Source organism: Pogoniulus pusillus, chromosome Z, assembly GCF_015220805.1.
Source record: "Pogoniulus pusillus isolate bPogPus1 chromosome Z, bPogPus1.pri, whole genome shotgun sequence".
Classification (NCBI taxonomy): Eukaryota; Metazoa; Chordata; class Aves; order Piciformes; family Lybiidae; genus Pogoniulus; species Pogoniulus pusillus.
In genome coordinates this window covers 105439092-105453497 of record NC_087309.1, presented here as the reverse complement: position 1 = coordinate 105453497, position 14406 = coordinate 105439092, and the positions used below count along the sequence as shown (strand labels likewise).

Sequence of the window (14406 nt, the reverse complement as noted above, 5' to 3'; positions counted from 1 at the left end):
TTACTGTATTGACATAGGAAAATGGCAGGGTCTGAGTATGTTTTTTTTCTGAGTAACAAAAGAGCTTGGATTATTGAACTCTGTGGATTTGTTACTATGAGGAAGAACAAATGCTACATGTGTTGAAGCATGAAATGCGCTTGAAATAAATATTGTCCCCCTGCCCCCCTCCCTTTCTTTAAAATTCATTATTGTTTCCTGATAATTTCCAGCATAACAGTTTCTTTGGTCAGTGTGCTATCTTCATAATAATAGCAAATCAACCACAAATGATCATCAGGAGCTGGGAAATAACCCAACAAAGGATTGCAATTAACACAGTCATTAAGTGACAATCAGTTTGATGGCTGGGGGAAAGGGAGAGAAAGAGGAAGAAATAAACAGAAGGATGCAAATCAGTTACTCACTGTCGCTGAAAGTCCATGCATAGAGATAGTTGCTCCATTCTCCTTGGGACCTGGTGTTCACCCGTACCCTGCACATGTATTGCTGTCTAGGCTCAAGGTCTTTAATGATCAGGGTGGACATATTTCCTGGCACTTGAGTGATAACACTGCTCTCATCTCCATTGTCACTCACACTCTTCCTTTCGACTTCCACACGAATGTCATCATCTGTCCTCAGTGTTAGAGGATGCCAAGACAAATTCAGTGACGTCATACTTTTTGGAAAGAGAGTGAGACCTTCTGGTGGAGGAAGACCTTAGAAAAGCCACAGTGAGACAGAGAGCAACACTTCATATCTAGTGTGCAATCTAAAATAGGGGTACCAGTTATTCCCAACCACATGCCCTAGCTTGGGGTGGCAAAAAATCATACTCCTTGGCACCTCACCCGAGATAGCACAGATTACATCTGTGAAGTGTCGAAAGTCTCAAAGTATCTTATCAGCAGATATTTTGTCAACAAAAATATCTCTTTACTGAACTGCACTTGCAGAAGCCAGCTCTGTTGCTGTCTCGCCAGCCCCCGGTGCCACCCTTGCTTAATATGCATATCTGTGTTCAGTTTGAATTGTATCTGTCCTCAGGGGACTAAAAACTCTTTTATTTTCTCAGACATTTTCATCTGTAAACTGATCTGATGCTAAGAGAAACGAGTGATCTGGCATTAGGAGGCAGAACTCTGCACAGTTTTCAGGTCTAGCCTTCTTTGCTCAAGTGAAAGTGAGAGATCAGGGAACAAACCACAGAGAAAATCAGCTGAAACAGTCCTTTTGTGAAAAGCAGAGAGTAGAACTTACCAAGTGCAGCTGTCGTGAAGCTAGCTTGTGGTCCCGGATGGCCTTCTCCACCTTCCCCTTGCCGACTCAGCTGGACACAGAACTGATACTCTGTTTTTGGCTCCAGGTTGTCAAGTCTTTTAGTTGTGCCTTTTACTGACAACAAAAGTAGAAAGTAAAGCTACAGCCCATGCTGAAAAGTTTTAAGGATGAAAAGGTTTGGAAAATATTCCTGAATCACTGTTTACATGGAAAGTAAAATAGTCAGACTCTTTTGTTCCCGATTTGCTAAGATAAACTAGGAGTACGAAATACTTATTTTTAAGTTGCACTGCAGCCCAGTCCAAAGGATGTTTCCATGCGACCTTCCTTCAGGCTACAATAGGATAGGTTGCTTAGGCAGTATGCAATTGTGTGTGCAGATCTTGAGTTATCTTGAATTAGTAACAGTTGTTTGTTACTTGTTAAAGTTCATATAGTGTTTCCTATAACATTTTAGGCCTTGTATAAAATGTTGAAACAGGGCTGGAAGAGGTCATCTAACTCAAAGGCAGAATTTATCTTGGCCTTCCCATTCCTGATAAATACTTAGTAAAGATCCTTGTCTCACCAGAGGGCACAAAATACATGAAGATTCAGATGCTCCAGGACATTTCCATACTGCACACTACTTTTGAAGACCTGCTACTTCATAGAATCATAAAATCCTATCTACTAGACCAGGTGTCTCCATGCCCTATCCAACTTGCTCTCAGTCCACTCATCACTCAGCCTGTACTTGTGCTTGGGTTGCCCTGATTGAGGAGCAGTACCTTGTACCTGGATGCATTGAACTTTGTGAGGTTTACATGACCCATTTCTCCAGCCCGCCAAGGTCACTCTAGATGGCATCCCTTCCCTTCAGTGTGTTGATCATGCCATACAGCTTGGTATTATCAGCAAACCTGCCTCAAGCCCACTACTGTCTATGTTGCCAACCGAGATGTCAAACAGCACCAGTCCCAATGCCAACTCCTAAGGGTCACCACTTGTAACTGGTCTCCACATGGGCATCAAGCTGTTGACCACAAGTCTTTGAGCATCCAGACAATTCCTTATCCACTGAATAGTCTGGATATTAAATCCATACCTCTCCTATTTAGGGACAAGAATGTCATGTGGGACAGTGTTGAATGCTTCTCACAACTCCAGATAGACATCAGCTGCTCTTCACTTACCCATCAATGCTATAACTCCATCACAAAAGGCTATCAAATTTGTCAGATACAATTTGAGTGTCCCCTACTGTGACAGTTCTTTCCACTTCTGACTAAAGACTGGTCAAGTGGTTCTGCAAGACTCTGCTAGAAGGCTCATCTCCCTGCAGGTCCTTGCTATTGCAGGTTTCTATTCTTCTGCATTATTATCCACCCATCCTTCCATAGTTATACATAGAGAAGATTTTGGCTGTTTGACCATGGATGTACTGCATCCTGTGTCTGGAACTAGATATCTAACTCTTTACAAGGACAATTTCAATAGCTGGTCCCAACACTGAGTATTGTTCATCTTAAGGAAGGAAAAGGGAACCCTCTGGTTACTGAAAATTGAATAGACACTTTTGGATGCTCTTGGTGTACCACATCCACATTAACACTCTACATGGTGATATATAAAGAATCATGTGTCCAGTCATAAAAGATTCGGCTTTCACACTCTGTAGAGTCTTTACACTGTAGTCAAGAGCAGATACCACATCACTAAAGTTTGTACTAAAGGGAATTACAGATTGTCCTCTTACCTTCCACAGACATCCAGGACTGGTAACGTTTTGCTGGCTTATAGAGGAGCTTTGTTGACACAACAGGTCCATCTCCAAGATGTAACTCAGCATTGATGTCAATTATGAGAAAATTATGTCCACTGTCTGTTAGCCTTGGGGCATACTGTGGCACAGGAGGAACTGAGCAAGAATGTAAGTATTAAACCATCCACTTAATTTTCTGTGTCAGTTAAACTCTAGTAATTTCCTGGATCTGGAGAGACTGAGAGAGTTGGGATTACTGAGCCTGGTGAAGACAAGGCTCTGGGGAGGCTTTGCAGTGTCATTTCAATATCTAAAGAGGACCTACAGGAAGGCTGGAAGAGATTGTTTAGAACGGCATGAAGTGATAGGATGAGGAGCAATGTTTTGAAATTAGTGCAGGGTAGATTTAGGTTGCACATTAGGAGGAAGTTCTTCACAATGAAGGCAGTGAAATACTGGAAGGGGTTGCCCAGAGAGGTGTTGCAGGCACCATTCCTGGACACATTCAAGGTCAAACTTGATGGAACCCTGAGCAACCTGATCTAGTTAAAAGGTGTCCCTGCTTATTGCAGGAGGTTGGTCTAGGTGACCTCCCAACCCAATGCATTCTATGACCCAATGCTCTACAAGGAAGTGGATGATGTTCTTCAATACAGAGATTTACACTCTAAAGATGACAGTTTAGATATTTCCAAAGATTTGTGATTTCCTCTAATTCTTTCCATTTCACTTACTTTTTCAATACACATAATTAGTATGTTGCTTATAAAGGGTTTCTATTAATGTTCTGACTGCAGGTCAGATGTCTTTCCTGAGGTGCAGAGAACAGAAAGCTCTGCCGTGTTAGAGTACAAACCTGTCTTTAAAAGCAGAAGGGTAAAGACATTGGAAGAGATTAATGCTTTTACCTTTGACTGTAACTTGAAATGCTTTCTCTGCCATTCCTGCTACTGTCTGCACACTGCAGACCCAGGTTCCAGTGTCACGGGGCTGGATCCGGTTAATGGTAAACATGGCTTCAGAGCGATTACTGGTAACAATGAGGGCAGGCTGAAATGACAAAGGACATAGAGGGCTTGAAAAACCTAGGCACTTAAAAAAGTTCTCCTGATACTTTCTCACAGCTTAAGAACTCATCTAAGGTCTAATGATACCAACAAAATGGGTCTACAAAGGTCAACAAAATCATTTGATAAGGGCTCACAGATTCATGAGGTATCTCAGACTACCCAAATTCCACATTATGTGGAATTGCAAACCATAATGTGTATTGAGTTCAGATAAAATCAATGCAAACAATATAAATAACAGGAGGCATTTAATCAGGAACCTACCCTTAGAACAGTTCCATCATGCTTGAAAAGTTTAAACTCTTCAGATTTAGGAAGTGGCATCCCAGTTGCTATACAAAAAGGCTTGAACTCGACACCAGAATTAAGTTCTACAGGATCAAGTAAATTTTCTATCTGAGGAGAGAGATTTGCTGAACCTACAGAAGATATATAGTATTTAATGTCAGTTTTAGAATAGATCTTTAACAAGGCAGCACCAAAACAGGTTAAGGTGTACAAAGTGTCTACAACTACCTGAAGGGAGGTGCTGTCTACAACTACCTGAAGGGAGGCTGTAGTCAGGTGGGGGGTGGCCTCTTCTCCCAGACAACCAGCAACAGAACAAAGGGACACAGTCTCAAGTTGTGCTGGGGTAGGTCTAGGCTGGATGTTAGGAGGAAGTTGTTGGCAGAGAGAGTGATTGGCATTGGAATGGGCTGCCCAGGGAGGTGGTGGAGGCACTGTCCCTGGAGGTGTTCAAGAAAGGCCTGGATGAGGCACTTAGTGCCATAGTCTGGGTGACTGGCTAGGGCTGGGTGCTGGGTTGGACTGGATGATCTTGGAGGTCTCTTCCAACCTGATTGATTCTATGAAGTGATAAGAGCACTGAAATCACAGATATCTGTTTCTCACTACTCACAGGGGTATGTGCAGGGATCATGCTTATCAAAGTCAGCACTGTTAGATCAGTGTAAATATCATCTGAAAAGGAGCAAGCTCTGCTTCCACTGTCCTTTCTCCTCTCCCCCTCTCTTGCTGACATTCTAAGCACAGATAGCCTCTCTATGGCAAAATCATGCACAGATTTTGTGCTGAATGCACAGTACCCATTTCCTCTCCATTTTGTCTGCTTATAAGTGAGGTCAGATCACAACAGTAGAGTTTGGCTGATTGGATCACAGCTTTACTTGGTTTTGTGCTTGAAAGCTCTTACAAGCCAGCAGTGGATCTTTTCCTTTCTTTATCAAGCAGAAATAATAAACACTGAGTGCACCTTATAAAATATGCAACCTTTGCACTAATTCAAAGAGATTCTGCATGAGATGTGTTCACCTTTGAGGCTTAACATTCCAAGAGACTGAGCTGTTTTAAACTCCGTGGCTGTCTGCATTGCAGTCATCAGCTTCAGATAATGAAGCAGGTGGCATAGCAGTATACGCAGATGTATAAGGGGTAGGTGGTAGTAACGTACCACAAGCCCATTCAAAAGCTCTGATGAAGGCACGATCAGATTAAATGATAGCACACCAGCCCTCTAAATATAGCATTTAGGGCAGAGGCTTAAACCCACAGTATTGCAACAGAGAGGTACCAAAGCATTTGGGCCTCTGGACACCACCCTGGAATGGTAATGCTGTACAAGCATGAAGATCTGTTTCAGTTACACTGGGAAAAGCCATTTACTACCTTGTTACCTTGCTTTACCTTCTTTTTCACATTGGAGACCATGCCATCCAACGGAGCAGATGCAGCCTTTAAATCTGTCACATGTCCCTCGATTGTGACAATTACATTTGAGTTTGCAGTCCGACCCATAAAAGCCAGGTTGGCATTCTGAAAGGGCATATGTTTTCAGTTAGTGCAGAGGTACTAGAAAATGTCTTTAATCAGTTTACAATCACATGCAATCATTCTCTAGCAGAGTTTATTTCCCTCAGCTGAGTTGAGTTTGAAACTATGTCATCACAGTAAATCACCCAAAGATCATCCTGACAACATGCTAATGTCAAAAACATACAACACGTTTGTATCCATGCCTGTCATTCATTGACTACATGCAGTGTGTAAGCTTCTCCAAATTCCACTTTTCTTCTTCCACTTACACTGTGGTAGAGTCCAAAGGCTTTATGAGAGTTGTGTTAGCATTAAACAGGAAGGCACATATTTGTAAAGGAAGATGTGCTTTGAGTCCCAAGGAGACTGCATTCGAATTGAAATTTAAAAGGCTTCTTATGCTCAGTATTACTGAGCAGTGGATATAGGTTTGCCACCAAATTGCTCAGTCTGGCTTGTAGAAATACAGTAGCAATGCAGCTGTTACAGGAATTTTGGTGTCTCAGCAGGATGTCATAGAATCACAGGTTGGAAGAGACCTCCAAGATCACCCAGTCCAACCTAGCACCCAGCCCTATCCAATCAACTAGACCATGGCACTAAGTGCCTCATCCAGTCTTTTCTTGAACACCTCCAGGGACGATGCCTCCACCACCTCCCTGGGCAGCCCATTCCAATGGGAAATCACTCTCTCTGCCAAGAACTTCCTCCTAACATCCAGCCTATACTTCCCACAGCACAACTTGAGACTGTGTCCCCTTGTTCTGTTGCTGGTTGTCTGGGAGAAGAGACCAACCCCCACCTGGCTACAACCTCCCTTCATGTAGTTGTAGACAGCAATGAGGTCAGCCCTGAGCCCCCTCTTCTCCAGGCTAAACAACCCCATCTCCCTCAGCCTGTCCTCATGGGGTTTGTGTTCCAGGCTGCTCATCAGCCTTGTTGCCCTTCTCTGGACACGTTCCAGCACCTCAACATCTCTCCTAAATTGAGGGGCCCAGAACTGGACATAGTACTCAAGGTGTCAACTCATTTGGCAGAATAATTTGAAGAGTTTTCAACTTTACTGTGTCCAGAGGCTGACAAGATCCTCTGAGACAGGTAAACACTACTATCACTTCTTTACAGAATATGAGAAGCCCTGTCTTTTACCCTCTTCTGTCAGTTCCCTTCTGTATTTCCCATGTGCAACACACTAAGGACTCCACCACTCCTCATATTATTTACTGTACCTTTGTCACATTCCAATCCCATCCATCCTGTGGCGCAGGAACAACCATATGGATCTGGTAGACAGAACATATAGTTTCTGCAGCCATAGCTTTCTTTACAGCTTTCTTCACATGTTTTGCCAAATGTATTGGCTCCACAAGCTATTGAAGTGAGAGGGAAAGAATAAGACCAAGAGCATTAATGCCACGCAAGAGCTAATGATTCTAATAATACAGCTTTAGACAACAGAAAACATTAATTAAACTTAAAATTTAGCATTTTTACCATTCAGATATCAGATATATTAACATCCATAAAAACTTAAGCCACAGTTGTACAAGTGGTTAAATTCAGGCAATAGATTGAGAGAGGTGATTCTGCCACTCTATTATGCCCTGGTAATACTGTATCTGGAGAACTGCATCCAGCTGTGTAGCCCTCAACACAGGAATGGCATGGACCTGATGGACTGAGTCCAGAGGAGGGCCCCAAGGATGATCAGGGGGCTGGAGCACTTCTACTGTGGAGACAGGCTGAGAGGCCTGGGGTCGTTCAGCCTTAAGAGGCTCTGGAAAGATCTAATAGTAATCATCCAGTCCCTGAAAGGGGCTACAAGAAATCTGCAGAGGGAATGTCTACAAAGCCCTGGGCTGACAAAACAAGGGCCAGTGGTTTGAAATTAGAAAAGAGAGAGATAAATTGGATGTTAGGAGAAAGTTCTTTACTATGATGGTGGTGGAACACTGCAACAGGTTGCCCAGTGAAGTAATTGATGCCCCATTCCTGGAGATAATCAAGGTCAGGCTTGACAAGGCTCTGAACAGCCTGATCTAGTGGCGGATGTCCCTTCTCACTGCAGGTGGCTTGGACTAGATGACCTTTGGTGGTCTCTTCAAACCCAAATCATTCTATGATTCTGTATTTTTCCCATGTGAAGATCCACCAGCAAAGCACTCATGGCTTTGGATATAGGGGGGACAGAGCTTCAGCCACAAATCCTCTTTATAAGGCTTTTCACAATTAATGGATAAACAGTTCCGTGAAACCCAAATATTCTTCTTAGAAGTTAGTGCATATGAAACTGCCAAGCTCAAGGTTCTGCTTTTTTGCTAAGATAAGTGCTACCTTAGAGTGTTTCAGATGACAACTGTTCTGTGGGAGAAATTCTCCCGCAGAGGGGCATGAGCTGTAAACATGAGACCTTGTGATGGGAGATGTCCTTGAGCTTGCTGGCTCAAGGAAGCTAGGCTGTGGACTGTGAGCAACCCACGCACACCTGCAGAGGGCTGGACCTGCCGGCCCCTGGGGCGGACACAGTCCCAGGGGGCTGAGCCTGCCAGCCCCTTGGGGTGGGAACCACAGGTTGTTTGGCACAGGGTAAACCTATCTGCACCCTGCACGTGGCTTGGGGCCAATCTGTACTGTCCACTTGTGCCAGCCCCAGGCTGGCTGGATACACCTCCTCTGAGCACTGTATAAGACATTGCACTGCCCTAATAAGATTGTACTGATGCATAGCAAGCTGCTGAGTCGACTCTTTGTGCTCCGATCTCGCCTCTCGCCAGCCTCCGAACCCTAACACTATTCCATTAGCTTCAGTCCAGTATTTGCAGCACTTCAAACCAGTCAGGCATTTAGGTTTCATATTTATCACTGAACCCAAAAGTTGTTTGGAGGGATTAGAGCAATGTGATGCCTGATGTAATTCTACCAGAAACCAAACTAATTGTCCCAGACACTGACTTGCACAAACAGACAAGCAGTGCTGATATGCCCCTACAGGGACACATCACCTTGTGAGCACCTTAGTAGCTTGTTCAGAAGTAGCTGGGGAATCTCTAGCATGGGTCTTCAATTCCTAATGCCAGTGTATCCTCAAGACCTCCTATGCTATTACACACTTGACACTCTGTCGGTAGCTTTGAGCGTACTGACTTCAGGAAAGTCAGAGCAGCTCAGGTTGGAAGGGACCTTAAAAGATCATCTGGTCCAGGCTTCTGTGGGAAAAGCAGCCTAGATAAGCACACTGTCCAAGTGTACGTTGGTCAGAAAGAGTTGGAAACATTCCTCCCTGCACACTGCAGGGGGTCTGGACTAGATGACTTTTGGAGGCCCCTTCCAACCCAGATGATTCTGTGATTCCATTCTATGATCTTCCCTAGCAGTATAAGTTCCACCAGGAAAAAAGAGGGAGAAGTTAAGTCACAACTACCAGAACTACCTTAGTATCTCATGGTTCTTCTCACTCAACACTTCTTTGTCTAGCAACAGCTGTAACTGCTATAGCTATAAAGAGTAAATAAGGCTACTCCATTTGGTGCTTCACTCAATCTGCTAACGTCTGCTACCAAGAATAAATTAGTAAGCATAGTAAGCATGCCATAAAATAATATTTGCTTACCTTTCTCACATGTTTTTCCCATAAAACCTGGAGGACAGATACATTCTCCTGTATCTTCATGACAAATGCCATTGTTCATGCAGGAAGGGCAGTGGGAGCTACAGGAAGGGCCCCATTTCTGAGCTTCACATCCTTTATGGAAAAATATAATGGCATATTTGTTGTCTTCTTATTAGTAACCAGTCAAGTAGTAAAATCCTTTTTAAATTGAGGCAATCGGTAAGATACATAAAAATGTGATTGTGAGACCCCACCTGGAGTACTGTGTACAGTTCTGGAGCCATCAAAACAAGAAGGACATCAAACCGTTGGAGGGAGTCCAGAGAAGGGCCACAAAGATGATCAGAGGGCTGGAGCACCTCTGCTACAAGGAGAGGCTATGAGAGTTGGGGCTCTTCAGCCTGGAGAACTGAAGGCTTTGAGGAGACCTTGTAGTAGCCTGGGGGAAGTGCTATTTACAAGGTCCTGTAATGACAGGACAAGGGGTAATGGGTTTAAACTGGCAGAGGGGAGATTCAAACTAGATGTTAGGAAGAAGTTCTTTACAGTGAGGGTGGTGAGACACTGGAACAGGTTGTCCAGGGAGGTTGTGGATGCTCCCTCCCTGGGGGTGTTCAAGGCCAGGTTGAATGAGGACTTGAGTGACCTGTTCTAGTGGGAGGTGTCCCTGTCTATGGTGAGAGATTGGAACAGGATGATCTTTGAGTTCCCTTTCAAACAACACCATTCTATGATTCCATGACTCTACATGGAACCCCTAAAAAACCAGCCAACTGACCTAATGTAAGGAATCAGGGTGGTTTTTTTCATTGTAGTAGTGTCACTATTTCTGGATTACAGCTGCTGCACAGTGGGTGGTAATACTACATGGCACCTTCAAGGAAGGAGATGAAAAAGTCCATCTTCTGCAAAACTAAAGATAATATTTTTTTAGTTTCTAAGCTGACCAAGATGTTGTATTTAAGATTTCTACTCCTGTAGCAGGGATAAAAGACCTGCAAAATGCCCAGGCTTCACCTGGTGCTGGCTGTATTGACAAGCAAGCCAGCAGAACCAAGCCTGGGATCACTGGCATCGCACCAGCATTTGGCATTGCACCAGCATTTTGATTGTTTTCTGCAACAGTGTTGTTCTTGAAAGATCATTAGAACAAGTCCATGTCTCCCATTGCATCCTTGCAGCTGAATATGCAGTGTGGTCTGGATGATCAGGTAGTGAGCTGGATGTGAGCCAGTTGAAGGAAAGAACTCAGAGTGTCATGGTCAATGGGACGGAGTCTAGTTTGAGGTCTCTAACTAGAGGAGTCCCACAGGGGTCAGTAGTGGGACCAGCACTGTTCAATACATTCATCAATGACCTGGATGAGAGCACAGAGTGCAATGTCAGCAAGTTTGCTGATGATATCAAACCGTGGAGTGGCTGCCACACCAGAGGGTTGTGCTGCCATTCAGCCAAACTTAGTCAGACTGGAGGGCTGAGCAGGGAGAAATTGAATGAAATTCAACAAGGGCAAGAGACAGTCTTGCATCTGGGGAAGAATGACTCTGGGGATCAGTATAGGCTGGGGACTGACCAGCTGAAGAGAAGTGAAGGGGAAAAGAACCTGGGGATCCTGGTGGGTGGAAGGTTGACCATGAGCCAGCCAAGAAGGCCAATGCCGTTCTGCGGTGTATTAGAAGGGCTGTGGTTAGTAGGATTAAAGAAGTTCACCTCCTCTACTCTGCCCCAGTGAGCCTGCATCTCAAATATTATGTCCCATTCTGGGCCACTCAGTTCAAGAAGAATCTCAGGGAGTGCTTGAAAGAGTCCAGTGCAGAGCCACAAAAATTATTAAGGGAATGGGACACCTTCCTTATGAGGAGAGACTGAGGGAGCTGGGGGTCTTCAGCTTGGAGAAGAGGAGACTGAGAGGTGACCTCATTCACATTTATAAATATGTTAAGGGTGAATGCCAGGAGGATAGAGCCAGGCTGTGCTTGGTGATGACAGGACAAGGGGCAATGGGTGGAAGCTGAAGCATAGGAAGTTCCATGAAAACATGAAGAAAAAAAAGTCACTGTGAGGCTGACAGAACACTGGAACAGGCTGCTCAAAGGAGTTGTGGAGTCTCCCTCTCTGGAGATATTCAAAACCCTACCAGATACATGATACATTCCTGTGTAATCTGTTAAAGGTGATCCTGCTCTGGCAGGGCAGGTGGACCAGATGATCTTTTGAGGTCCCTTCCAACCACTAACATTCTGTAATTCTGTGACCTCTTGGATCGTGGCTTTCTTCACTGGGTGTTTATAACAAGGATAAATCAGCTGGTGATCTGTTTCTGGAATGAATGGACTAAGGGCAATCAGTTTTTTTAAAGCCTGTCATGATTTTCTTTCCCACTCCATAATTTAAAAGTATGCTATTACCATAATTCTGCCAATGAGAATTTAAATACTGATTTAGTGGAAGCAGAACTTAATCTCTAAACAGAGGTGTATGCCTTCATCAGGCAAATCTTAACCTATCTCTGAGAGATGCAAAATTCTTCAAGCTGCCATTAATATCAGTGAGAGCTGAGAGGACTCAAAAAGTTCCAGTATTTGGTTTGTAAGAACAATTCTTACATCACAGAAGGGCAGGCAAAGTATCATGCCCTCCTCTTGTGTAAAGCTATCAGTGAGAAGGTAATAAATTGGAGGGTCCTGAGGCAGGTTCACTAAACTGAATAATCCAGACTTGGATCACCTTTTCCAGATATCAGCAAGCACTTGTTGAATCAACATGGCATTTTGTCCCCTCCTCTCAGAATGGAGTTCTTGATTAAAAATCATCAGTTTGTGTCTGTAATGCTAAATCAAAGAAAGAAATGGCATATGTTTGAGTAATCAATCATTCTCTTAATTGCTGGTGTGCTCCCTACTACTCTCCCAGACTATGCTCCAAGAGTATTCCCAATGGCAGGATGCACAAGACAAAAGCCTGTTTCAAAGCAGGGGGCAGAATTTCTGCTAAATTTTCTGCTGTGCAGCTTGGCACTTGAGTGGGGAAGAGATCTTGGGCCATTTTATTAGTTAGGCTTCAAAATTAATGCTCTGGGTATTTTGCTGATTCATTTGTGACTCTTGGAGGTGACCTGAGGGTGTCAGCAACTAAAATTCATTTTACCATCAGATATATTTTATCCATAATGTAAGATATTTGAACAGCTTTTCATTTTGACATATCAGCTTTTTTACAAGATCACAGGATATTAGGGGTTGGAAGGGACCCAAGGAGATCATCAACTTCTATCCAAGCTAACAGAATATAATTTATACCTGACAAGCTAACAGAATAAAATTTGTGCCTGACAAAATGGGACATAGCATCATGAGCTATGGGACAAGTAGAATACTTAACAGAGAATACCTTTTTGCCTTGTAGACTAGCCCTGTATCTTTTAGGAGATGAACTTAAAGACCTAGCTTAAGCTGGTGAAATTACAGTAGTATATGCTAAAGGTGATAAACCTTGGGGATGGCTATACAGGTAATGAAGATGTTTGAAATTTCCTATTTTATGATCAGATCCATATCTCATGTTCATGGGAGACTCAGTGCCACTTTCCTTGTTCATGCTTAGTTGATGTTTGAGGTGATGAGAAAAAAGTAAGCTATTATGACAATAGCTATTCTGACAATAGCTAAGATTTCCCCCCCTCCCCCCCTCCCCCCCTCTCACCTGCTTAAATCAATACCTGCTTGCATCAAAGATATACTTTGGAAAAAAAATTATTCTGGCATAGTTTAATGGCAACTTATGCCAAATATTTTGCGCCCCCCTTTTTTTTTTTTTTGGCACAACATGTTTCATTTCAGATTCTCTGGTACTTTAAACAACCATCAGTACATGTTAAAAGAACTTACGTCTTACAATAAGCCTTGTGTATGCAGAAGTAAAGAGGTTTCCTCCTATATATCTGGCAGAGTAAACCCCTGCATCCTGTGGCTGAACTTGAGGATAGGAGACTTCCAGCTCTCCTGGCACTTCATGCCTGGGCACAGAGTGGATGAAGGAACCTAGGGAAGGAACACACAGATACAACAGAGGGAGGTCATTCACCCTCTACAGACAGAATTGAGTTTGCATTTGGTACTGATGCAGGAGAGCTGGGACAAGCTACTTAGGAGAATGTTTTTATTAGTTACAAATTTCCTGACAGCTCATAGCTGTAATAGTTTCTGATAACTGAAGGGAGGCAAGCAAAAAGGAAGCTAAAGCTTGAGGAGATTTAATGCGTGAGTGGGACAAACAACTTCACATCCAGTGTAGTGTTACAGGAATGTTGATAAGAGTCTAGTGTTTAGAAATGTGTGTTTTGTTTCTTGGCCTTTTCTGAAATGAGGGGTGATGGCCTGTAAGCAATCTAGTGTGGCTGGAAGGAATCAAACAAGTGCCAGCCAGGTCTTACTTAATCTGAGCAGCACAAAGATTTACTTAGCAGACCAAAGCAGGAAGAACAGAGTACAGGTTTATCTTTTCTTCCCAGGCTTAACATGTTTCTGTCTCTTCCATTTCTTTCTCACAAAGAGAGGTTATCTTTGTTATGCTAGGTTTGCTGTGGTTGGTCATACATGCTTGCTAAGAAAAGCAATAGCACTTGGTCTTCTCCCATCACTCTAGATCACTAAGTAACAAAGCACCTAAAGTGTCAAAGAGAAGCTGTACCTAGTGGACCTCAGGACCTCTGGGATTCCTTCCATGCCAGTCTGTTAGAGCCAGATTGCCAAGTCAGCTAACCACATGTCCAGCCAGCTATCACCAAAACATACACCAAAACAACTCAGCATACACAATGTGCCAACAAATCCAGCCACAAACAGGCCCACAGATTGGGAATGTGACTTTGGAGGTACTTCACGTTCGTGTGTGACTCACATACA

At 43.5% G+C, this 14406-nt stretch overlaps 1 protein-coding gene across 3 annotated transcripts in view; it reads right to left on the bottom strand.

Moving 5' to 3' along the window:
- Positions 1 to 14406, bottom strand: part of TEK (TEK receptor tyrosine kinase) — a 52075-nt gene that overhangs the window by 15703 nt on the left and 21966 nt on the right. For 2 of the 3 annotated variants that reach the window (XM_064140133.1, XM_064140134.1), the window contains exons 4-11: positions 13390 to 13542; positions 9503 to 9634; positions 7122 to 7262; positions 4342 to 4496; positions 3916 to 4057; positions 3002 to 3163; positions 1243 to 1377; positions 408 to 701 (exon numbers count right to left, since the gene is read on the bottom strand). In XM_064140133.1, coding sequence (XP_063996203.1) covers positions 408 to 701; positions 1243 to 1377; positions 3002 to 3163; positions 3916 to 4057; positions 4342 to 4496; positions 7122 to 7262; positions 9503 to 9634; positions 13390 to 13542 — 1314 coding nt within the window. Of the gene's footprint in view, positions 1 to 407; positions 702 to 1242; positions 1378 to 3001; positions 3164 to 3915; positions 4058 to 4341; positions 4497 to 5763; positions 5893 to 7121; positions 7263 to 9502; positions 9635 to 13389; positions 13543 to 14406 lie in introns of all 3 variants that reach the window. The other variant, XM_064140135.1, reaches the window with a different exon arrangement.